Source organism: Stegodyphus dumicola, chromosome X1, assembly GCF_044657685.1.
Source record: "Stegodyphus dumicola isolate Sdum_Otavi_A_Nest chromosome X1, ASM4465768v1".
NCBI lineage: Eukaryota > Metazoa > Arthropoda > Arachnida > Araneae > Eresidae > Stegodyphus > Stegodyphus dumicola.
This window is the reverse complement of record NC_140780.1, coordinates 24,673,619-24,700,409: the sequence shown is the minus strand read 5'-3', so window position 1 is coordinate 24,700,409 and position 26,791 is coordinate 24,673,619. Positions and strand designations below refer to the sequence as shown.

At 35.0% G+C, this 26,791-nt stretch overlaps 1 protein-coding gene across 2 annotated transcripts in view; it reads right to left on the bottom strand.

Annotated features, from left to right (window-relative positions):
* The window catches only part of LOC118188144 (cytochrome P450 3A24-like), a 35,413-nt gene extending 9,494 nt beyond the window's left edge, over positions 1 to 25,919 (bottom strand). Inside the window, exons 1-9 of one of the 2 annotated variants that reach the window (XM_085807387.1) lie at positions 25,772 to 25,919; positions 23,222 to 23,318; positions 21,898 to 21,950; positions 18,460 to 18,556; positions 13,337 to 13,417; positions 9,236 to 9,385; positions 6,863 to 7,100; positions 5,283 to 5,422; positions 1,317 to 1,437 (exon numbers count right to left, since the gene is read on the bottom strand). In XM_085807387.1, coding sequence (XP_085663513.1) covers positions 1,317 to 1,437; positions 5,283 to 5,422; positions 6,863 to 7,100; positions 9,236 to 9,385; positions 13,337 to 13,417; positions 18,460 to 18,556; positions 21,898 to 21,950; positions 23,222 to 23,318; positions 25,772 to 25,884 — 1,090 coding nt within the window. In that variant the 5' untranslated portion in view covers positions 25,885 to 25,919. The remainder of the gene's footprint in view (positions 1 to 1,316; positions 1,438 to 5,282; positions 5,423 to 6,862; positions 7,101 to 9,235; positions 9,386 to 13,336; positions 13,418 to 18,459; positions 18,557 to 21,897; positions 21,951 to 23,221; positions 23,319 to 25,771) is intronic. The other variant, XM_085807388.1, reaches the window with a different exon arrangement.
* Between the last annotated feature and the right edge of the window lie 872 nt (positions 25,920 to 26,791).

Below are 26,791 nucleotides of genomic sequence, written 5' to 3'. Positions count from 1 at the left end.
TTTTACTTCTTTTAAAAACTAGTCAAATTATTATTGCTCTTTAATTACATTGATCTTAAATCGTCTTCTCCCTCCGACACCGTTATTAATCCCATTCAATAATATACAAAAACAAGTCTGAAAGGCAGACGCCTATTAAGACCCTAAAATTTGCCTTCCACTTCGTGTTGTGTGCAGTTTAAGGCGGTAAAATTATATCTCAGAAGAATAACAGGACTTCAATATGTAGAGTAGCCAAGTAAGATTACTATAAATAAGGACAATGTCCCATATTCAGTGGGATAATGCGAGAATTGTCTTGCAGTTTGACACTGGTTTTGCCGATTCCTTGCATTTCTACATCCCCTGCGCTCATTATACCTTTCGCCAATACATTTTAGAAAAACACATCAAAGATAAGATTTATGGTAAAACAAAAAACAGCAATCAATGAACTGAATACAGCCACTCAATGTGAATAGCCAGATTGTAAATGAAATTATTTTGACGTTTTGGAATTCTGCTGGTATCAGCTAAGTTTGGACTAGAATGCTGATCAAATCAAACCATTGCTACAGCTTTAAAAGATGCTACGTTCATTTCTTTCGATCTAGATTATAAAATCTTAATGTAACTTAATTACCATAGTATTTATAATCATTAAAATTGCGACAACATTTTGATTATCCTTCAACATTTGGAAAACACCAACGATACAGATTTTTAGTTCATTTAGTTTAAAATGGGAAACTCTTTCCCATCTCTGAATAAGAAAATCTTCAACCATAGACTGCAAAGACAAAAAGGGAATTTACTGACAGAAAACTATCGGGAAATTTGAATATCAGCTGCAGATGGTAGAAGTTCTGGTTTAGTTAATTAAGTACGGCAAATCAGGTATGTCAATTGACCTTAGGAAGGATATCATCGTTGAGGACTTTCTGAAGGACAGCCACTAGTATTCACGTTGGGTATTTTACTGCCATAACTTAACTTTTACGACAAAAAATTACGTCCCGAAGTCTGAGTAGTGATAAAATTTAATAATATTCAAATGCCTTTTCAATTATCTTACAGAACTGAAATGAAGAATTATTTTGTTCTTAAAATAAATATTACATGTTTATTAAAAAAAATAATACAATTTATTTTCATGGTGCAAAATTCATTAAAAAATTTTCTAAACTAAACACACCTATTATAATTAAATATGTGAATATGGTCCATGAAACCTGCTTCGATACGAGATAATAAAAGTATTAGACACGGAAATGAAAAGCAGCAAATAATATGTAAAAGGTTGGGCTTTAAAGACAGATTTAAAAACCCATACTAACCTGTAGTTTGATTTTCTGTAGTGTCAATATTATCTTTAGCAGTAAGGTCATCTGTAGTGACAGTGGACGTTTCATCGGTCTTAGCATCTAACATCAATTGGAGCAAATCGTTTCGTCGACTCTGAAATTGCAATGAGATAATATTTACAAAATTTGTGTAACTAATAATGACATACAATGCAAAAGGTAAAGGTATTATAAAAATACCTTCCTCTGTTTTTTAATATTCTTAACTTAACTTGTAAGGATTTTAAGTTTTACTAACGTTTATTTACTACTCATCGAACATTTAGGCATCTCATCACTAAGAGCATTGTCGAAAGTGCACCACTGGGGACACATGTAGGAAAGCTTCTTGATATGAGGTTGTAAGGACTTTAAGTTTTACTAACGTTTATTTTATTTTGAAACTTTACTATCCTCTCTTATTTTCCATTTCCGGCCAGAATAAACATGAACATATTCAGTTATGCAAATTGAGCTTGCAAACTGTTAAATATTTAAGTTGTGGCTTTTAGCCAAGAAGGAGTTAAAGAGAGAGATTTCTCGCTACCTTACCTCGCCCGCGCTTTTCAGTCATTCTTGTCTGAGGCCGATACCTTGCAGACGTATTGTAGTTTCTCTCATTCTACTTACTACATACGTAAAGTTTAAAATTCCAGTCTTCGCGTTACTAGACTTTGTAAAGTATTTGAGTTTAGTTCTTAGTTATTTTAGTTAGTTTTTAGTTTTTATATTTTACGTTTCAGACCATAAGTATTGGTCTTTGCATCCCAAAGTGCGGGAACAGCTGTAAACTGTGGAGAATAAAGGGTAATTAAACCCTTTCCATTTGTGTCGTATCTTCTACACTTATACGAACATAGTTTAAAGTAAACTCCCTGTTCTTACTGAGGACTCCAAGATGTTTGCAAAAGCAATTTGACGAAAGAGTAGTCCTGATAAGGTTAGTGAAGCATAAATCATTGACCTCTCGGCAGAAAGGGCTTTTTGCATAGTGGCAGTATAGAGAAAGTTCCAGTGTCGGGTTCAAGCTCTAAACTCAGCTTGCATAGTAGTTAAAGTTATTGTTGAGATGAACAGTTTATGGACAGAAACTAACTTTATGAATTAGAAATAGGATTTTAAGTTTTACTAACGTTTATTTTATTTTAAAACTTTACTATCCTCTCTTATTTTCCATTTCCGGCCAGAATAAACGCGAACATATTTAGTTATACAAATTGAGCTTGCAAACTGTTAAGTATTTAAGTTGTGGCTTTTAGCCAAGAAGGAGTTAGAGACTTCTCGCTACCTTACCTCTCGCGAGCGCTTTTCAGTCATTCTTGTCTGAGGCCAGAACTTAGTTCTGTTTGATACTTGAAGACGTATTGTAGTTTCTTGCTCTCTGTTCACTAATATATGTAGAGTTAAAAGGACAATCATCGCGTTACTAGGCTTTGTAAAGTATCTAAGTTCTTATTTAGTTAAGTTAGTTTTACTTCTTATTTTCTACGTTTTAGACCAAAAGTACTGGTCTTTGTATCCCGAAGTGCGGGAACGGCTGTACGCTGTGTGAAATAAAGGGTAATTTAACCCTTCTCATTATTGTCGTATCTTTTACATACACATGAGCATAGTTTCAGCAGCCATTTGAACTGCGGATGAATAATAGCCTACTGAGATTGCATGTTAACATAACCCAAACTATTGTTCACGTCTGTCGAAAGCTGACAACTCTCATGTGAATATCGCGATTCTGGAAGGACAGACGGAGCGATTTGCGGGCTCGCAAATGATCGTATGCAAGGACCATACGGCTGCATCATGCAACGTAGCTCAGAAAATAGGATGTGTGGCACGAAAAGAAGTGGTGAGATCTCGTCTTCTTGAAGGTCACAGACTGTTCTACGCTCCGGCCTGCAATATATGCAGCTACAATGGCGCACAGATGCTGGCGGTAACATCGACGGCAAGATGCCGTTCTTCAGACTAATCCGTCTTCTGCAAGCAACTTTGCGTATACGTATAAGGTCACCGCGTGGAGCGCTTGTTGAAATCTTATGCGTGGTCGCATCGATCCAGGGCCAGCGTAAGAAACCCTAGAATTACTTGATATTGGTGGACACCGAATTATTTCTAAAATCATAATTAGTAATAAAAACGTTGTAACATCCCGTGTTCTTTGGTAACATAAATTGTACGAAACGACTTAAGACTTGACGGGAAAAGGATGTAAGGGACCCTTTTATTAACTAAAATGAAGGTTAACTGAAGGCACCACTCTTGTTTACAAAATTATCCAGCATTTATACTTAAAATTGAAGATAATGAATATGGCTTAACTAAGTAAAAGTAAATTAGACTAACGGCTACACAATAAGAATAATGCACAAGATGGCTCTGATCTAAAGTCGGAGTGATAAGCCTAATGGCGAAGATAACGCAACGCCGCAGAATACAGCTCTCATGTGATTCAAATTAGTAATGTGGCCTTTAGCAGGAAGATTTTACTCATACTGAAAAATGTAACAACGTAAATGAATATTTGCTTCATTAATTTTAATTTCAGAGGCTTTTGATAAGGCGGAAAAAGTTTAATTTTTAACGACAAACTTTAAATCCAAGCACGTAATTTACGAATAACCATACTCGAGCAACGTGAAACACCACGGAATAACGAGCCATTACATTCAACGATGAGTTACACTTCGTTTGGGAATCGAAATGGCCGATGAGTCCAGGCGCGGAGCTTCTCTGACTAGCGGAACAATCCCAGCCTCGCTGTCGAGAGTATAGGTCCCCAACACCAGGTATCATGGTGGCCTGGAGAACTGTACCCTACAATAACAAGATCGCTATAGTAGGGGTTCGAGGTATGAGAGCCCAGTATATATGGACGAGATTCAACGGCCACATATGTTTCCATTCTTTGCTGAGAATCTTAGAGCTTTATTCCAGCAGAGTAAGACCAGGCCGCATTCAACACGGGTTCTAAAGGGTTGCCAATATCATGTGTGCACATATCTATGGCCTGCCCGTTGCGCGCACCTGTGCCCTGCCACCCATGTCTGGGTTTGCTTTATGTGATTTCGTCAAAGCCTCTAGAGCTTTCTGCCTCAAGGGAAGAATGATTTTGTGGAGACTTTCTAAGGGAAACTGCCTCGTATACACGTTACACTTGGAGAAAATCACGGAAATACCCATGCAGCCAGCCCGTTCGCGGGATTTTAACCTCAGACCGAAATACCAATGTTCAGCGATCGCCCGCCAGTGGGTCCCATGCCCCCCCCCATATCTGGGAGCAGATGAAACAAGACCTGCTTCCGTGCCGCATTATCCAAAATTTAGAATGCCCCATGGAATAAATATGGGTCCATCTGCCACAGGACAATATCAAGCTCCTTTTGGACTTAATGCCGGATCATGTTGTAGCCTGCAGTGCTCTATTGAAGAAAACTAAACTGAGGCCCATGAGTTCTTCACTAATTATCCTATTGTTCTCTTTCTGAGATCATGCGAATTTCTTATATTTATTTTTATGTCTATTAAATTTCATTTGTGTCCAATTTGTCTCTTTCAGGGTACTCTAATTTCACTGAACACGAGTGTATAAATAGGCAAATGTGTGGAAGAGCATGTGTGTGTCTGCAAGTTACATTTTCCTATTTAATATTCTATTTAAATTTTATTTTCCTACAAAGCAGATATTTTGTTTTAAACGATTTAACAGCACAACCAGTCGGAAAATTTATACTGCCACATTCACATTCAATTCAAATTTATATTCCTATTAAGAAAAATTGTAGTATAATAAGTATATTATTATAAAACTGATGTAATTAAACAACGTTTTGAGGATAAAAGAAGGTAAAATAGTTTTTTAATGAAATCGCTGTCTGACAAGAGCAACAATAGGAAAAGTATAAAACAGAATAAAGGTTTTTCAGGGATTCATTTTATTAAGCTTTTGTTATCGCATATTACCTCTTTATTCTTTCTTCTGAGATTTATGACTTTTTTCACAGACTCTAGCAGTTCTGTCATAGGATTCTTTCCTTTGTTCTTGAACATAAATCTTATCCTATTGACGTAGAACCACAAACGATCTAATTCACGGAAACTCGCTGAAACATAAACGTACTTTTTAGGTATTACTTTAAAATAAGAAAAAAAGTAATGAAAACTAATGTATCTTAGATAACTCTCTACAAAATATATACATACATGTTTATACAATAATCCTTTATTATTCGCAGAAGTTAGTTTCTTCCGCTGTCAGATTTCAAAACCACTGATAAAATGCCTAGTATATGTAAATAATACGTTTTTGTAAACACAACGATTTATAGAGAATCTGATTAACTTTAGTTGAAAATGATAACAATATCAATAAGTACAGAAGCTTTAAGCATTAATTGGGTTAAACAATCAAGTTTAATTTAGGCCATTAACGAAGCTGTTGGGAGATAAGCATTACCCCTTGCAGGTGCGCAGTGCTGAAAAGTTCATCACTGTATTATCCCGCAGCGGAAGCCAAGAAATGCATGTGAGACTATGTCTCCTCCCGATATGTCTATCCCCTGTACGTATCGTCCAAGTTATCAACGTGGCCAGTAGCCCTGATTCTCTCCAGCCTGGTACAGCTATGTGAGGTACGGAATCCTGACCTGGAATGCAACTGTCGAAGAGTAGAATAGGAACAGGAGTCTAACAGAGTATCCCGGACAGCATTTATATGAAGCATCGCATGAAATTGTTGCAGCTAAGTACCTGCCGATATACCAGTCAAGTTAGTCACTTGTTATTCATCACAAGGTTTTTTTTCTCATGTCATAGGTCGGCATGTCGTGTACATCAGTTTTGTAAAGCTCAAGGAAAGCACGCATTAAAATTTATGTTTCACTCAAGTATGTTCCTTCAGTAGGCAATAACGTTTTACACTACAGAAATAGCCTCAACATCCCTCGAAACCAAACACCGGGTTATGAAGCCTAGTTTTCCAGGCGCCCAAGAAGTCGATTTTAACTGTATGTCTAAGTAGTATGTTAAAAGTGCCAAACAGCATGTGCTAGAAGTAGCGTGATAGAGTTGGGTTGTAGGATAAGAACAGAAAATCGGAAAAGTAGAATGGGTTCGGTGGACGGAGTTAGTGAAACGATTCCTTCAGTGTAAAACCAGATTATGGGAGCAGAACTCGGTGATTAATAATTGATTTAAAGCACTGATATCCTAATTTAAGTATTAAAGAGTGACTGAGTAAAATAATAATCAATTACCTAAAAAATTAACTTTTTAAAAGCTTTGAGAGAAATGAGTTTTAATTAAGGCCATGAACCTAAGCTTGTAGTGTTTAGTGAATGTGCAGGGAGTTAAGAAAATCTAATTCACTAACTTGATTTGGATAATTTTAGCGTAACAACAAGAATAATGATTTAGCTGCAGAAGATTTATTTCCATTTTTCCTGGTATAGGTTTCATGTCCTCTAATCGATCTGCAGCCTTACTCTGAAAAAGGTACTTACTGCATGAAAAGTATATTTTTCAAAGAAAAAAAAATAAGATACCTGCTATGATAGCTAAAACATTCCGAATGTCGTCAGAGAGAAGAACTCTTGCCGATCTGATGAATGGGTCATTTGGGTCATTTTGAACATCCGTTTGGATCCCAAATGCTGTTCTGCCAATGACATCCATGGTAAGACCCTGATACATTGAGTAAATATCGAAGGATTCTCCAGCATTACTTTTCCTTTCCACATTGTTAATGAGGGAATCAACAGCGTCATTTATTATAGGAGCCATCTGAAAGTTCACAAAATTTAATCTTAATAATAATTTTATAATATAAATCATTAATAATCATCTGAAGCTACTAAAATACAGCACTAATGCAATATTATCTTACATTTTTGTATCAGCAACTCTGTTCAATATTTGTAGTCACACTCAAAGTATTACATAGCAAAGTTTATTCTGTTAGCGGGGCCACTTGGCCGATCGGCTGCCCCGCCGTCGTTGAAAAGAAAGAAAATACTAATAAAATGTCCTAAACTGTACGTTCATTAAAATTCCTATTTATAAATTCATAGCTAAGTTTCTACAGGATATCCTTAAAGTCCCCGTAACGCTGAGTGTGAGTATCACAGAGAAAATTATCAGTTTAAGTTTAGTTCTGATGTTGCTCCATTAGCTGTTGTGGTATTAATAATACTAATTTCATGATCAGACCCTATTTTTTATTAATATGTCAAGGGACATTTTTATTTACACATTCTGCAAGCGCAATTAATATCTTATCTGCAAAAGAAGGTAATCAAGGATCGAGTATGTGTGCAACAGGACGCAGCTCCAGCTTATTTTGCCCTTCAAGTGCGTAATTATGTTAATAAACAGGTTCCAGTTTGCTGGATTTAACACGATTCTCCAACATCACGATCCCCATAAAGATTGGATCTGTTTGGAATACCGGACAACTAATTGTGAGGTTACATCCACTCTCTATTCGTCGGTACAGAACAGACGAAGAATTGCGCGAAAATGTGGATGAAGGATTTCATCATGTCAAGACGAACATGAAGACGCATACATGTGTGTGTAGAGCAAGATGGAGAATATGCGGATGTATAGTTTGCCTGTATAAGTACTTAACTATAGTCTGTACTAAATAATTAAGCTAAAGTTACACTAACATTGCTTTCTGTGATACTTAAGCCAGGGCAGGGATTCAAGAATTCGAAAAACAGAGACAGTAGCATGATACGCTTTTTACAGAGATGAAGGAAAATCATAGGATTTATTTTTAAATAACGAAAGTTTTTCCTCATTGTAATTATATTTTTCACCAATAGGTTTTACTTCAGTTCTTTCAAAAGTTTGTATAGTGGCGCAGCACAAATTGCAACGCAAATAGGATCACATATTTTCAGTGTGACGGCCGTCATTCACGAGAACGGCCATCAAACTTGGCATGACACTCTTCACAGCACCTAGCACCTAAGAAAGGTCAGCTGTAATTCCAATCACATGATGACGAATTTCACACATGGTGAATTTCTTTCAATATGGCTAATGATAGACTAGAAGAGAAACACGCTAATGTGACAATCAAAATCGTAAAAAACAACCTTATATTTAGCGTAGGTATAATGAAACACTCAATCGATTTCGAGGGCAGCTAAAGGTCCCTCCTCATCAGGAGAAAGAAATACATAGAAAGAAAAAAATTAGGAGAAGGAGTCACAGAAACACGTAGGGCTTATCAGCACTGCACGTGGTTTTCGATTGAGTGTTTCATTATACCTACGCTAAAATATAAGGTTGTTTTTTACGATTTTGATGGCTAATGATGTTGACCGAATTTTGTGCACTAGGAACTCTGTAAAATTAGAAAAGTTTGTTACTTGTGAGAGTCAAAAAAAAAAAAAAAAAAAAAAAAAAAAAAAAAAAAAAAAAACACCAGCAGTTTTTTGAAAATTTGATAGATTTTAAAAATAGGCACAACATACGAAGCTAATTTTTCTTCATATTTGTTACTTGTTAGGAAACGAAGCGCATTTATACAGAGTAGAAAAAAAAATAACATATAATGTTCCATTGAGTAATCAAAGGCTAGCGTACATTTTCCGTATTTCAGTGCAACAAAAGAAATAATTGAAGAAAACCAAATGAATAACAACAAAAAAAATTGAGCATTAAAATACAAAAAGAAGAAAATTAATATAAACGAATATTCGCATGAATTTACAGCAATATATATTACAGCAATATATAAGAAGCAGAGATATTTTAACGAGGAGATTAAGTCCTATAAAATCATGTTTTTTGGTAACGTAAGGCTTTTAGAGCAATTTTTTCATCTTTTTTAATATACTTTTTAATTATTTTCAAAAGAGGTGGTTTGATTATTTATCCGTTTATTTTGCAAGACTTTCACTTACTTGTTTCATTTTTGAAGCAGTGAATGAAGGTGTAAGAATAGCTCTGATGTCTTTCCATCTTTTATCCCTCAAGGTAATCAGATTTTGAGAGAACGGTCTTTCCTCTATTTGCTTTGTACTAGGTTTCACAGGCAGACCGACGAAAAGTTTCTAAAAGGGGGACAAAAATTTTGTTTTAATTGTCTAATAAAAAACATCAGTTCTCATTTTATTTTTCTTTATCAGGCTCATTTATTATACAAATTATATATTGTTTCGGCAACCTATTCAGAGAGAATACCTGCTTGATTTTTTACATTTAACCAAAAAAAAAAAAAAATTGCTGAATTACTTAAGAATTTTTCTGCATGTGAGATTTATTCCATATAGTCAAAATCGAGATTGCTCTTCGATAGCATATTTCTTCACTCTCAGTCGTCATGAATCTGAAACTATTATAATTCTTCTTTTTTTATTAATATTACATATACCTGCTAATACTGGTTACTCATTAGGTATTTAACGAGGAAGATTGTGCTTGTACTCCGTATCTGTTTATTTATACCTACTGAAATCAGTTTTTTTTATTACAGCATTTTTATTGTACAGTGCTGTAATGAATTTGTAAGGTTTATACTATTATCCCATTATCTTATCACAATATCCATATTAATATTTCTAATTTCGTCAGCCCTTACCTGCATGCAAGCTAGAGTTTTGAATGTTGAAGAGAGAGCTCTGGCAGCGACGCTGACAATTGCGATATTTTGTCACTTTGCTCTAAGAATTACTTTAGACGAACGTTAACCTTTTGCTAGTTGAATTTGCTTGCGAAGTTAGATTGGTTTAAACCAATGCTTTGCAGGCTTTTGCCTACCAATGCGAATTTCCAGCGCTAAATTACTTTAAATTTTAATTTACGTTTTATATTAGCTCAGGTCCTGCAAACAGCTGAGATTGTACTGTAAGCATAAGCTGTGCACTTGTTAAGTTAAAGCTTAAAAAGAAAGGTTATTTAAATTTTCTTCTGAGTCGAAGTTACTTTAACAGGCAGGGCAATAAGTTGCTTAATATTCTTATTACGGACTGAGTTTAGTTAGTTAAGTAAGTGAGGAATTCCCTACAAAGCGTATGGACATATGGATATTATATAAGGACATTCAGTGAAAAACATGCAATCCAACTAAAAGCTGCAGTGTGACAAAGTGTCTACCGAGTAGTTACACCTCCCGAAGAGAAAATCCCACACATGCATGGACATCAGAGAGAATCAGCTGAGCTTAGAAAGAGTAGGTGGTATTGAAGTTCATATGAGTATGGTTAGGGAATACCTGTATTACTCAAAAGGTTGAAAATGTGGTTCACGGAATTTAGAGAAGTACGGCGATCTTTGGCAAACGAATGAGCGATATAATTAACGCACCAAACAGCGTCACAGATACCACTGCTGTTAACATGAAGGAATTCATTCAATGACATGTAACAACTTAATTCAATGATATTGTCCGCTTAAGTGTTGAAACTGTATATTTTGTTGTGACAAACCAACTGAAGTTCCGTAAATTATGTGCCTAGAAAGTGCCTCATTACTTGATAGGACTAAGAAGCATGTTGTGTGGTTATGTATCTGGAGTGTCTACAGCAATGTTCTCGAGAAGGGGATTGGGGATAACTTATTGTAACTGACTAGCGACAACACATTTTGAGCCCGGAATCATATTTTGTCTTTCCAGTGGAAACTGTCTGGTTACCCCTTCACCCAAAACGTCCAGCGCACGTGACACTAATGCGAGGAAGGTGATGTTGGGTCTTTTTTTATTTTGGAAAGGGCCATTTCTTATCAGCTTCATGAAACACGGACCTACAATGAATGGACAAAATTATGGTGATACTGTGACTTCACTACGATAGTAGATCAAGTCAAAAGAAGCTGGAAAGCATTTCAACTGAGTTTATCTGCTGCATAATAAAATTCGACACCACTGCGGAACCAAGAACTTCGAAAGCATAACTGGCAATATTCCGGACCTTTTACATGTGGTTTTGGAGTTTTTGGTGAGCCAAAGAAAGCTTTTTGAGGTCCAATCACACAGTAGCATGGAAGAGAGATCGGAGCTGGCTTCAGATAAAACTAAACACTTTTACAAAAGCGCTATTGTACATTTGGTGACACGCTTGAATAAATGTCTAAATAAAAATCATACAAATGTTTAAGAAATGTTAAATCCTTGGTGATACGGGACGTTGGGCTCATTTTTATTTAAAGGCCCTTTATATTCTTAACTGGTTGCTTTGCGAGTTCCAAATCCTCAGATCGGTTGCGTATGATTTTCGGAGGTATTTGGAGGTAACCTGTGCCGCATAATTGAGGTAACCTATACCACTCAGAACTTCTGGAAACATCATTTTAATATTTTTCGTTGCCTTATTCTCATTAATAAAGGACTGACAGCAAGTGATTTACAGGCCCATGAATTCGGCCTACAGGAAATTATGCCCAGATTGTGTTGCAGGCAGAGCACGTAAAGCCTTTTTTATCTATGATATTATATCTCTAGGCAAAACCATGGGGGGAGGAACTTAACAATGAATCCGTGAAGAAGTTACCTCTTCCATGAAAGATACCGCCATGAAAACGAACTCTACAAGAAATAACGGCAGCAACTTTAGGAGCAGCAACGAAAGGTGATTGTGGAAGAAATGTGTACAAAAGAAAAGGGCGATAGAAATCTTAACGTGATTCTTTGGTGATTCTTTAACCTGCGAAATTTTAGAGTTAAGATACAAAGTTTTTCAAATAAAGATATCACCCTGCTAAAAGAGTGGAAAGTTACAGCATAATTTTTAAATGATAGTACCATCTCTCACTTTAGGAACATGTTAAAACGTAGATTACAACAACTCACGAAACAATTTGAGGGAAAGAGAAGCCCAGTGAGACTCAAGCCCAGTGAGCCAGTGAGATTTTTAGAATAAAGTCAAATGGCACTTAGAGACAAAGGAAAGATTAAAGAAGTTGCCGCTTAAAAACTGTTAATTACTACCTGATATTTTTAGGCAAGGGAATTTAGCATGCAAATAGTAACATCTTCTTCATCATTTTCACTTATACCGTCCACATTTCTTCGTACAAGTATAGTAAAATTAAATTAAGTTTTCATCGATTTAATACTGTGCTTACCTTTTTTCCTTTCACATTTAATGATTTCCATTGGTTTTGGCTTATGAACTAGAGATCAAAATATTATTGTAAAATTTAAATATAGAATCATCTGTAGTCCACGAACAAATTAATCCGTTTTACATTAATTCATGTGGAAAAATTGTTTCGGTTTAAAAACATTTCGGTTGATGAACGGTCTGCAGGAATGAATTAAATTTGTGAACTTAGTTTTCACTTTATTCATAAAATCTTTGCCTGATATTCCTCAGCAACAGTCTTCAGACATGTATTTCCTCAGAGTTGTTTCTGAAAGTAAAAATGTAAAGTTTCTTATAGCTTAGAAAGTTGCTTGGCTAGTAGGCTTGGTTCTAGAAGTAAAAATTCAAATTTTCTGTAGCCTTGGGAAAGAAAGGCACTGAAAATGTAAACGTGCATATCATGATTATTTCTGCTTACTTCTATTATAAAAGTTAAATGAAAGCAATAAAAAGTAGACTGGCATAATAATATCTGAAAAGCTTTATTACTGTAACTAATACACTGTAAAGGAGTGATCTAATTGGGCATAGTTGTCTTCGTGTAAAAGGAGGAAGTTTTAACATCACAGCTTCGAATTTGAGTTCCCTTATTACTACATTTCTAAAATAATCATAATTTTGGAAAGATAGTTCCAGAGCCCTTTTACGCCTATACTGTATCCCTACAATATTTTCGGCAATCAGTTTAAGTCTTCTTAGAAACTTTATAAGTATGAAAAATTACACATTTAAAGCAAGTACTTCTAAAAAAGTATAAAGTATATCAATGAAGTGTTGCTTATTGGTAAAATACTTCTGTTTCAATAAATTATTACCGACAATAAATAAAATTGCTGAAATGAAAAATAAAGACAGTTAGTTACAGTTACAGTTACACTGCAAAAAGAGGACTGCTGTCCCTATAGCTATAATTAGCCTTACAGCATTATCATCCTCTCTGCAGTTGTCATCTGTTACTGTTGCGCCATCGCAGGAGGACCCACAGGACAAGCAGCGCGGATGCTATCAAAAAGAAAAAAAGAGCAAAGACATAAAAGTAACGTCATCACCAAAGGAATCACCGTCTTGTGCACACTACAGATTCTAAATATGAAATCGAAGTTAAAAAGGTAATTAAAACAAAACTACTGGTAAGAGAAATGTACAATTGATTTAAAAAGAAAAAGAGAGGGGGCTAAGCTGAGAGTCACTGGAAACTAAGTCAATTTTGCACAATGTGGTCTGCGTCATAGCTACATGACCCATGGTGTAATGAACCATGCAGCTATTATTCCATGAGAGTAAGTGCCCCAGTACACATTCGTGTTACCTACAGATAACATACATATCAAATACATTGACATATCAAATACAAAAAAAAAATATCCTACCCACATGAAAATAACTGTTGTTACTTACATTATAAATAGGTAGCACCTACTATGTTTACAGATTTACTTACATTAATACATTCACAGTATTACCGCATATTTTAAACATGCAGATTTGTTACAATTCACAAGTAATATGTACTTGCTCAATTCCAGATTATGTAAAGAGACAATTGCATGCAATTTACTGTGGCATAAGTATGAACTGCAAGTCTTATGTCATAAATAGCCATGCAGAAACTATTCCATGAAATTGTGAGCCCTGGTTCCCAATTGTACTACCTACAGTTAACAACCATAACAATATACATTGACAAAAATACATACAATTATCCTACCTAAAAAAAGTAACTACTTTTACTTACAATGTTAATAAATAGCACCGACTACTTTGCAGACTTACATAAGGACATACCAAGAATTTACTACTTGTTTTAAATACAACTTAGTTACAGTTCACATTATAGAATATGCAAAGGAACAGTTGCATAAAATCTTGCCACTAGTAAGGAATTTAAATGGAATATAGTACAACTACATATTTTGCTAAGACGTAGAACATGTGGTCTTGCGTTCTCGTAAAAATTTGATTTTTTTTTTTTTTTCAATCCAGAAATTATACTTGTTACACCAACTATTTACAAGACATATACCCATGATTACATGCACCATAGTGCGTCCTGGATACCTAATTTACTCTGAGAATATACACACATAAACACGTAATACATACGTAAATACATAAATACGCACTGAGAACATACATAATAAAATACCTAAATTAACGTTATACAGACAGCATAATTTCAGACTAAAAAAAGGACCGAATTATTTAAATACTAAATACTAACTCAATCAATGACACACTTCTATATATAAACTGGCACTTAAACCCTTTTGTCACACAGCTATGAACAGGTACATTTATTAACTTTACAAAAACACATATCAAACTGCAATAAAAAAAATAAGTATGTATGAGGATACAGTGCCCAGTTAATACTAGTATAAACAGGACTGCAATTAAAGTGATTTCTAAATGGATATCAAAATAATATTGAACATAATACCAAACTGACAGAAGAATACAAGACAGCACACTGATTAATATTCTAGTGATATTATTACTAAATTCAGTGCAATAGTAATTATAATCCTAAAAAAGAAATTGCAAATTGCTGTTGCAGGTGTTCCTTTACTTTAATTATAGTGCATGATATAGTCTCTAATGCCATTCTTTCGATCTCGAAATGCAAGCTATAAGAGTACAATTACTATGTCGTATTGTATGGATAATTTATTGTAACTGTTCTGAAGCTCATAAATGGTTAATTAACCATAAACTGCACAAAACCAGCTGTACTACTAATTGCATATTACTTGTTAACAAAGTGAAAATTACTATAACCTAGAAAACATGTAGTTGCACAGTACTGTGAGGAATTTAATTTATAAAGCACTATGCCATTACTAGTAGGGCTGTACACTGATACACTAGTTGTCTATTTATTAAACTCTCCGTTATTGATTCCTGTTGGGTGTTTGTAACCATACTCTTCAGTTACTGATAGCAGATTTCACAACTGCACAATGTTTAACTGATTCCCTAAGCTTTGCTTTGGCTATTTTATTTTTCAATATGTTGTCTGCCCACAGTGACCAATACTGTGGGCTTGGCTGCCTATGATGTAGAGAGCTTGTATCAGTGCAGTTGAAAACATAATGATCCAGGTCCCCCACCTCTCCACATCTACAGTTATCTGTTCCGCTTAGACCAAACCTATGTAGGTATGTCATGAACGGGCCATGCCCTGTGAACAAGTGGGTGATCTCTCCATTTGTTGCTAGCAGGCTTTCCCCAACTTTCCGAAAGAAACGGAATATCCTGCTGGTTGGAGCCGTGTTCCATTTACTTTGACATTGTTCCAGCAGGTGAATACGTGTCACGTTTTTGATACGGGAGACTGAGAGTTTGAGTGGACATTCTAGTAGAGCTACGTCGTTTGCCGCAGTTTTTGCCAACCTGAACGCTTCTGCATTTCCTTGTATCCCAACATGGGCTGGGACCCAGTGAAAAGTGGGACGAGCTGACTGCGGCAGTTGCAGCAGGAGTCGTCTAATATCATTCACATATGGGCTTCCACTCTTAAGACCCCTTATTGCTTCCAGACTGAAGGCAGAGACACTATAAATTGTTATTTTTACCCACTTAGATGATGCACTGGATAGCCTATTGCTGATTTTAACGCTACCAACTTAGCCTGGAAGACAGTTGTTCTCATTGAGTCTACTTTTCCAGTCGTGCTTTATGACGCCCTCCTTAATGGCACAGAAGGCACTACTCGTACCTGTTTTGGTCTGTAAACAAGCTTATTTAACATGATTTGGGGGTGTGTACGATAGACTGACGATGCCCATTAAGTCAGTTTCTACAGGATAGCCCAACTGCACTGGCCTATGCTTCTCATAGGCTAGTAAGTAGTAATGGTTCCGTCAGAGAGTACAGTATTCTCCAAGACGTACCACTCTTGCTGCAACTGATTCCCTTTTTGCCTGAAGGTCTAGTGGCGGGATGCCTGCCAGAATCTGTAAAGCGGTGGTTGGGTGTGGTGCTGTAACCTTTACATATTATTAGCCATTGCTGTCTCTGCATTGCCAATAAAATTTTTCTCATGCCGGCATTAATGCACTCGCACCACACTCCTGCACCATAATGAATGAAGCGTTCGGTTATAGTTTTGTACCAAGCCCTTAATATACATGGGGTGTACCTCAGTGAAGTTTCGTAGTTCTTAGCATTGTGTTTGTTATATATGCACTACGCTGTTTCACTGATTTCAAGTGCGGAATCCAAGAAAGGTTGTTGCTAAGTATGATTCCTAAGTACTTTAGGGTTGTTACACATTTTATTGAGTTTTCATTTATTTTTACTGTTGTGTTACGCTTTACAACGCCTTTGCGTCCAATACAAAGCAGCATTGTCTTGCCAGCTGAGATTTCCAATTTATGGTTTCGAGTCCATAACATGAATTTATCTACTGCCCCCTTGCGCTCTGGTTTCTGTCTCTCCTTCCGTTGACTATAATGGCAAAGTCATCAGCAAATGCTTGCACTTTCACGGGACTCTGGTTTTGAAACATCCCAAAAGCCGTATTTGGAGCTGCATTCGAGAGAGTTGACCCTAGAAATGAGCCTTGGGGACAGCCTCTTTCTAGTTTCATTGTTGTTGGACAAGCAGGAGAGGTTAACCTCACATAGCGATCCTCCAGGTAGCTTCTATGATTTATTTCTTTATCCTTAAACTATTATATTTTTATTAGTTTTGGGTATGTTAATACCCTTGAATGCTCTTTGCAGTTCTCCTAGTTTTTCTTCCAGAAACCAAGTCTAAGAGAAGGTTACTTTGCAGATGAGACTTAAGTAATACGTAAACAGGATGTGCAGCAAAATAAATTATAACGCAGCAATTGAGTTTCTAACCCGTTATTTTATGTTAATTCCCTTTTCTACCAAGCCTTGTTTCCATTTCCCTGCCAAATTGCAAATTCAAATTAGGTAAAAAGAAGGGTTATTTAAAGGAAGGTTTTAGAGGATGAAATCAGAGCGTGTTCTGCCTGCTTGAAGGACACATTGCTAACTTTGATTCTCTAGCGATCAGTAATCTGCGGCATTAACTTATTCTTGCTATTAGGCTTATTTACGCCGATTTCGGTCAGAGCAAGCTTGGGCGTCAGTTATATTGTGAAGCCGCTAGGTTATACTCAAATTTTATTCGCTTATTCATTGTCTTAAAGCCAAAGTTATTGGCTTCTGTAAGCACGAGTTGGTGTCTTCTGCTGAACTTTATTTGAAAAAAAAAGGTCCTTTGCATCCTTTCTCTATCTCTGTGGTATTTATAAGTACAGTGAAAAGTCACTACTTCAAGAGTTCTGGCCTAATTGTATGTAAAATAATTGAAGCCATTTGAATTATTTTTCCGTCTCGAAGTGATAATGTTAAGTATTCTCCAATGGAGCCGGTTAGGATTTGAGCCTAAGATCTCTGTATTGTGAAGACGCTAGGTTATACTCAAATTTTGATAGTTTATCCATTGTCTTAAAGCCAAATTTATTAGCTTCTGTAAGCACGAGTTGGAGTTTTCTGTTAAACTTTATTTGGAATAAAAGGTCCTTTGCATCCTTTCTTTGCGGTATTTACAAGTACAGTTAAAAGTCACTACTTCAAGAGTTCTGGTCTAATTGTATGCTAGCTAACAAGGTCAGGCCTTATAAAATAACTGAGGCCATTTGAATTATTTTCCCATCTCGAAGTGGTATGTTTAGAAGTTTTGGAGCTGGTTAGGATTTGAGCCTAAGATCTCTCCTTTTAACCTCTGGACAAACCGAACGAGACAAGTCCACGGATATTTTCTAAGAATGAACCCAGTTTTGAGGAGATAACCTATTAAACAATACGTCGCTCAAATGTGCATCTGTTCTAAAAGAATTATTATAGTGTTTTAGGAAGAACTATTTTCCGCTTAGTAAATATACAGTTCAATGCAATAAAATTGTTTTACTAGCATTCAGGTGAAATGTTAAAAACATAAGCAAATTTTCAAAAAGGCATCTATTTGCGTAAATAATAAATTATGTCACAGATACAATACGTATAATGAATAAATTGCTAACTTACTGGTCTATTTATAAATTTGTGAAAATAAGAAATTTGAATCTTTTTCAGCAGTTCTACATCTGTTATAAGAACAATTGGCTCTGTCCCATAATAATACCTAAATATAGAATCATGATATTAAAATCGCAAATTTATACATATTTTAAGAAGGGAAAAAAGTCAATACTTATTTATATACATACAAAAGCGAACAGTTATTGTGAGTACAATGTTTGATTGGAATATTTTTAAATACACAAGGAAAATCACAAAATCAAAACACAAACTGAAGACGCTGAACATGCTTGATCCAGGGTTCGACTCCCGGCGAACGGGCTGGCCTTTTCGTGGTTTTCCCCATGTGTAACGTGGATACGAGCCAGTTTCCCTTAAAATGACCTCCACGGGGCATCCCTCCCTTTCTGTATAGTGCCAAAGGATGGAGCACGCAATAAGTCAAAAAAAAAAAAAAAAAAAAAATTAAAAACAGAATCTGAAAGCTTTCAGATTTCATATTACGCCCAAAGAGGCATTTTTTAAATATTTTGTGAGTTACCTTTATTTATTAAATATCATGTTCTTAACACTTAAACCATGAAATTCAATTCAGCAGCAATATCACAAAATATTTAAAGGAGCATATCTTTAGAATTTCCGATACGTGCGCTGGAGATAAGAGATAAGAGTTTTGGCTTCCCTGCTCCGAGAAATCAATCCCACTGCAGGTCCACTCCCCCTTTGGGCACATCGTGGAAGTTCAACTTCCACTATTACCCTCCAGGAGAGCAGCGCACCACCTGGATACGACACCAGGCAGCACCGGTCGTCAAATGCTCCTACCAGTCGCTTGGGCGAGCCCGTCGCAGCGGGACATTACCCAGCGACCCCGGGGGAGACCCCCGGGTTACTAGAACCACGCCGCGCTAGGACGTGCCAGACTCCGGGGCCGGCCAATAAGTGACCTTTCCCAGAGCCTTCAGAACCACCAAGTTCATAAATTTTATACCCCCGTGGCCGAGACTGCCTAGGTACAGATACTAGCCAGTAGCTTCGCAGAGTTCTCTACGTCGACCCCCGGGGGGGACGCTGGAGATAAAAAGGTTTTACATTTTTTCATAAGTGTTGCCATTGTTCGCTTGGAAATCGTTGAGTGTCTTAATCAAAAACTCATAAATGCTTTGCAAAATATGAAATAGATGATAAAACAAACTCTAGATCCCAAATTCGGGCTTCCAGATGCCCATGTTCGAGTGGTAACGTACGTTGTTGAAATTTTGATGGCTTTAGATACCGTTGTTTGTTTAGGTACCGTTACTCACAATGCGAGAAACATACATACATTTATGCAGATTCTTCATTATTTAATTTTTAAATACAATATTTGGTGGCAACAATTTAAAAAGTGATTCGCCGTTTATAGTGAATCAAAGCAAAATGCCAACGCAAATTAATAGCCCTTCTGGGCAAATTGCCCCTTTGGGTTAAAAATAAACACACACAAACTGCTATGGTCCTCTTTTATCCCGGATAAGATATATTTTACGATTTAAGATTACTAATTCCCTAATCTGTAAAACAAAACCTGTCGCTTTGGGACATAGGTCTGCTTATGTATCGCATTCGCGGAGTACATAATTATATTGTAATCTACTAAATAATTTTTCTATGTGCCCAGCAGATAAGAACTTCTAATCAGAAGAAGGATATTCATAACTAAATTTGCGAGATAAAAGGTTCCATCGTAGCAAGTTCAAAGTTACCCCAGATATTACTCATTAGAATTTTGTGGGATACACTCTATTTTGCAAAGACAAATATCCAGGCGAGATTTGAATGCATATTTCTTTGTCAGAAAAATATGAAGTATGAGACTTCTCCTATTGGTAAAAATGCTAGTATCAATATTTTTTGGTTCTTTGTGATTATCCCTCCCTTGAAAAGTATTCACGAGATAACACGCTATGTTACAAAAATAGGCATCACTGACGAGGCCAAAAGGCATTTCTTTAAATGCCCTTTGGCAATCCAGGCATGTCCGCTCACCTAGCAGACAAGAACTGATTTCCTGTTCGAATTCGACAGGCACTTTTGTGATCTGTGTTTGTTTTTGTTGTATTCCAGTCCATTTCTTGGTTGTAAAGTATCGTTATGAAACTATGGACTTTGCCTGTTCATGGAAAACAAAGCGTTGCATTTCTTCCGAGAAATGGTGTTTTGCCCAACAGTACAGAATGCAAAGCTTAACATTCGTTGAACGAATCATCATTCTTAAACAATAAAACTTTATCACTCGAAATTTTTGCCGAACTTTTGTAATTATCTGATTTTTCTAAGGGAAAACAGATTGCTGTGTTCGTGGGGAGAAAAATAATATGCGCAATGTCAAGTTTTATGTGATGCTGAGTTTGTAATGCGCAATATCAAGTTTTTTTGTGATGCTGAGTTTGTAATGCGCAATGTCAAGTTTTATGTGCTCTTAATTTTTCTTTTTTTTTTTCTTTTTTTTTTTTTTTTTTCTTTCTTTTTTTCCCTGAAACAGATCTCTGTTTATGAACAGAACAAAAATGGTAAGTGTTTTATTACGAATTTTCTTGACTTTTTAATATTGTTAATTGGTTGCTGTTTTATGTAATTATTAATGAACTGCCTTTTTTGACTATTAGTTCCTAACAGCTAGTCACTTTTAAGGAGTGATTTGAGGATAATAAAAAAGTACTATATTTTTCATCAAGCTAAATTAAAATATCATACCTTCCGATATCTATCTTCTTTACCGCGGGGAAATGATTTTAAGTCATATAGTTTTTACACAATTCTCAGGAACATTTTCATATATTACAGAACGTATTTCTTTTTCAAATTAACCATAGAGTTCAATAGGTTATGAAGTAAATTACTTTTTATATTCCCTCCCCCGCTCCTTTTTTCCTCCTGAACTAAAACCGGAAATTCTTATCAAAGGGTATCCTGTGATCCAAATTATGGCGTGTCTAATCTGAATCGATTTTAAACTTTAAATACGTATTAAGCATAAAGGTGATGTTTTTTATGAAAACGTTAATAGGTAGAATTAGTAATCTGAAGAAAATCTAATAATAGACGGGTTTAGACACAGCAAGAGAATTTCATATTTATGGAAGTCTTTGATGATGGGCTGAAGAAGAACTTCTATTAATCAGCATCTTAAACAGGAAGTCAACATTTATTAATTTTAAAGTATTAAAAATTTGAAGTTCAGGGAGTGAAGAATTGCTCTCAAAAACATACAACGAGATCAAGTATAAATAGAAAAAATATTGTTGTATACTTCAGTAATAATAGCAATATATTTACACGGAAATGTGCTACTTGTACTTCATGTGATCTCTACTGTACGTGATCATCATAAAAATGGGTTTCAGTCAAATATGGTATGCAATATTAAAAACTAAGATGAAGATGAACAAACTCTTTACTTACCCCACCACTTTTCCGTATTTCTGGATCCATTCTTTTTGGCATTTTAGAGGATCCTAGAAAAAAATATTTTAATACTCTTGCAATTGTACCGTCGATATAGATTATATATATATATATATATACCTCCAATATATATACGATACATATATATATATACAGTCGTGCTTTCGTATTTGCTGACTTAACATATGTTGTTTACCCCAGTGCTCATCAGTTTATGTAATTAAAAGAAATAAGCAGTTTATAAAGTGCAAAATGAGCTTAACTGAGAACGTTAATATCTTTAATATCCTAAAATATAGTCAAAACACTCCCTGCATTGTCTTCCTGCCTCATTGCAGACTATAAATGAAAATGTGCGTTCAAATAATCTGGCCTGGTGTTTTATTGCTTAGATATTCTTTAATGGAAATGTATAACTTTTATTTAAATTGAAAGAAGGTGAAAATTAGCAACCAGAATTGCTGCAATATAAATAAATATTGCAGGATTAAGTCTGACATTTATACGTAAAATAATGAGAACACAAAATTTTGTTTTTATGTGCAAACAAAGGAATTAACATATTGGAGGAAAATTATTAATGGAATCAATAATTTTAATATCATCACCAGGAAAAAGTTTTTATTTGGAAAGTTTCGATGATTTTTTTTTCTGTTCTTAAGGTGAATAGGAGCCATTTTCCCTTAAAAGGTCCTAAATGAAAGCATATTTTTAGGCAGGTAGAAGAGGAAAAATTTTAAGCATTTTTTACCCAGAGAAGATATAACTGCTTTACGCTATTTCATTATGCTATGTAAAGGCTAAAAATAATGTAAAATAGTCAGCATCATCAATCTGTTCTCCTGCAATGCATAACACAAAAGTATTTGCACTTTGAAAGCAAAAGAAATAAAGAATTGTCATTTGCGTTACAATAAATAAATTAATAATACTGGAAAGCTAACATAAAGGGGGATTTTTAATTGCCATTATTGGAAATAATGTTTCACATTTGTAATAGTTTTCATACTATGATTAAGCATTAAGTTATTCATCTGCAGTACATGGATATACTATCTGGATTTTTACAAGAGGCTGCCTTGAAGAGTTTGAAATAATTATTGAAATTATTTAATAAGAAATTAAAAAAAAACATAAAAATTTCCAAAATGGATTTGAGATTGCTTTTGCTTAAAATATATAAATATTTGCTTGTACAATATTTAGTATATAGTTTTGCTATGCATAGACAGCGCTTATCGTACGTGGTATGAAATTCTAGCTTAATAAGATGCAGATATATGAATATGGTAATTAAAGAATGTGACATAATTATATTTACTTTGCTGTACAATTCCAATAAATTACCAAACAGAAGATTCGGCTCTGGTCCAGGAATTCCCAATTTTTTGAAAATTGAAAATTTTCTTTTTCTCCAGCTGCAAATATTGATAAAGGTATATATTAATTGTAAAGAAAATAATTTTGTAGAATTTTATACCTTATGTAAGACTAATAAATTAGGAAATAACATTCTGCGTGACACTCAATATAAATAGAAGCCCTTTCTATATTGCATCTCCTTCTAATCCGGAAGCGGTTTCTTAAAACTAAGCAAAGTTTTGCCCATATTGGTTTTTTGCGATGACCTAAGTAATTTATTTCGATCAGGAACCGAACTGAGTTTCTGAACAGTGAAAGAGCACTATGATTACAAACACATTACATTAGTGGTTAAAAGAAGACTGTATTTCTGTCTTTTATTGCTCCTAGATGCCCACTAATAGTGGAGACGAAAGACCGCTAAATACTAATAGCTCGATTCTGGTTCAAATACCGGACGAACACGCTGGTTTTGTGTTTTATGTGTTTATGCGTAAAGCGAATATAAGGTAGTTTCTCTTACGAAAACCGTCTTCTAAACTCGAAATCTAAGTATTCCACACAAAATATATTTATGAATCCATTCATCTAGAAATACATAATAGTTTAAAAAAATCCTGCTAATATTCTTCAGGTAACTAGAAAAAAAGGTTGGTAATGGAGTTTTTAATCGCCAACGGTGAACTTTCTGACGAAATATTAGTATTTCGTGAAATTTACGAAAGATCACTGCATCGTAAAATAAATATAGACGATTTTCTCATTTTCAACTTCCCATTCGCATTGATTCAGCAATTAATTTGCTATAATGTTACATACTTCTAGATCAGCGGAAGTATTTAAATTTTTTTGTGTGTGTTTCTCTGATTTTCCAATATTTTCACGACACAGTCGATTTTCGAGTCATTATGGATCAGTTTGTTTCTAATCAGAAATGAGCATTTACAGTTCTTTTCAGACTCTTATTCTGCACTACCTGAAGTTTGGGGAAGTCTGCGACCCAGGCTGGACTTGGGTACCACAGTATTGGCCTTATAATGGCTAGGCAAATCCTTCTCTTTTTGTTGACATACAGCCACAGCAATTTCCAAGGAGTACAGAAACTTACCAACTTCCAAGGAGTGGTTGGCGATACCACATACTTCTCCTATGAGGTGTTTAAATATGACAAACCCATGTGAGTCTTTGGATAATGATAATCCTCAGATGTATTGTTTACACTGTTGAGAATTTCCTCATATAATTAGAGGCTGACCAGCGCTATTTTCGGAATTTTGCATGTTCTGACTAGTAGGAACTCGCAAGCTCAAAATACTGATCCTCCATTCCCCGCACTAGTCCCCAATATCTAAACAATTCCTGGAGTTAGGAAATGTTATTATTGGAATGGATGGAGCCCTCGGTTACCGCTTTATCGCCAGCGTAGAAAGATAGCATAGTTATGATCCAGTTTATATCTGGAAGAAATATTATCACGATTATGAGACTCTTATAGCATTGACTGAGGTAATTTCCAATTGTTAGCAATATTTATGCAATATGTACTAGCATTTGATATATTAAGGTAATTCTGAACCGCAATTAGCTTATTAACCGGATTATTATTTCCAATATTTTTGATATTTCCTTCAAAACAGGAAATGAACGAAATGTTTGCATAATTATTGCTTCTACTTACGTTATTGTTTATTTTCCGTTTACATGCTCTAGGCATACAATAAGTTTTCTGGTTTGAATAGAGGAGACGTTTTACAGTTTTCTTAACGGGAAAGTTTCACCTACTGTCTTTCTTCGTTTACAAGACAGAAAATCTAACTTCCGCTAGGGGCGCTGTAAGCGTTCCGAATCGATAGAATGTAGTCACTTCTTATCAATAAACGCTGCTTCTACCAGCTGTACAACAGTTCAATTGATTTTTTTTTTCCGAATCCCGGGCACTTTTTACAGCATTGGCCTCTACTAAGGCCAGACGCGGCGGTCATTTTATTATGGAGGCACTTAATAGGTGACCATCGTTACTTCAAATGAGAGGACAGACAGTTTACAATCATACCTACTTTTGGATTCTAACCTAGTCCCTTCAGTATAGCAGTCGCCTTCCCTAACCACTATACCGTCTGGGCGGCATTCAAATGAATTTTAAAGGTTGCAAAGAACAGTGCGAATCCTGTCCATAAACTCTCCTGAATGCCAGAAATTGAATAAAATTCTCTCCAGAGCATCTAAATATGCTTTAAATTAAACAAATGCAACATGTAAAGATTAAACAAGCGTAATAGTTAAAAATAACATGAAGGTATCAATTCCAAAATTAAAGAAAATTTCAACAATGAGGTGAGCCGTACATGAAACCACATTTTTAGGAAGTCATTTAATTACTTATAAGAAGTATAAAAATTTATAGATTATATCTTTAAAATCACTGAAAAATAACTTTTATCATTCACTTTTCAGACACATAAAGTAAAACAACCAAGATCCTACTTCATCTTAAAATTTGTATACTCACAAGAGCCATAGAACCACAGCGACAACAAAAAATGTGAACGCCCACATTCTGAAAGTGAAATGAAACCAAACTTGCAGCAATTTGATGCTTAGAACATGAATTTTAAAAAACATAAAATATAATCTGAAAGATTACATAGAGAAAATGTCAGAATTATCTATGGCTTTTATCGGTGGTTTATCTTTGATGAAATGCAACGCGCATTTTTGTTTTGCACGTACACTTTTTTTTCTATCTTTAATGACACAGCAGTAAATTTCGCGAGTCACTAATCACATGTGAATGAAGAAAGGAGGTATGTCTTTATTACAACTGATACTAAGCAAAATCTGATAAAAGCTAAATATTCAAATTCTTTCTGTTCATCTTAATTTTGTAAGAGCTTGCTCAGAAAGAATTTAAAAAAATCGCCTTTATCCTTAATGCCTGAATTTAGGAATGCCCTTGCTTCAAGGTCGAGAAGTAAAATTTTCATCATTAGGTGGAAGAATTGATAAGCAAAAATATGTTTTTAAGCGTATTTAGATAAAAAATTAGACTTTTAAAGGAAGATTGCAAATAATCTTGAATTCTTAAAGGCAAAATCATAACAGAAAAAGGAATGCTTTAAAATTTATAGCTGAAGTTATGACAGTGGTCTAAAAGCGTTACTGTTATCCAACTATTACACATTATCTATTAAACATGAAAATATAATAAAGTTTCAATTCCTTGCATTTTTATCCTTTTATTTTTGTTGGATAACAGTACTGAAAACATTCCCGAAAAAGTAATAACATTTTGAGAGTATAAATTTCTAATTTAGTGTTTCAATTATTTGTTTAAGCAAAATTTTATATTAAAGACAAGCACCCTTCTCTGTTGTTGTCTTCCATACAATAATGCTATGCATATCTTAATCTAAAACATTATTTATTTCAGTTTGTCAACTGAAAAATCGACCAATCTTTATTTATGAGTTACATATGCTTGGAAATAAACATAACATGAGTTAACATGAATAACACTTTGACGTGTTAA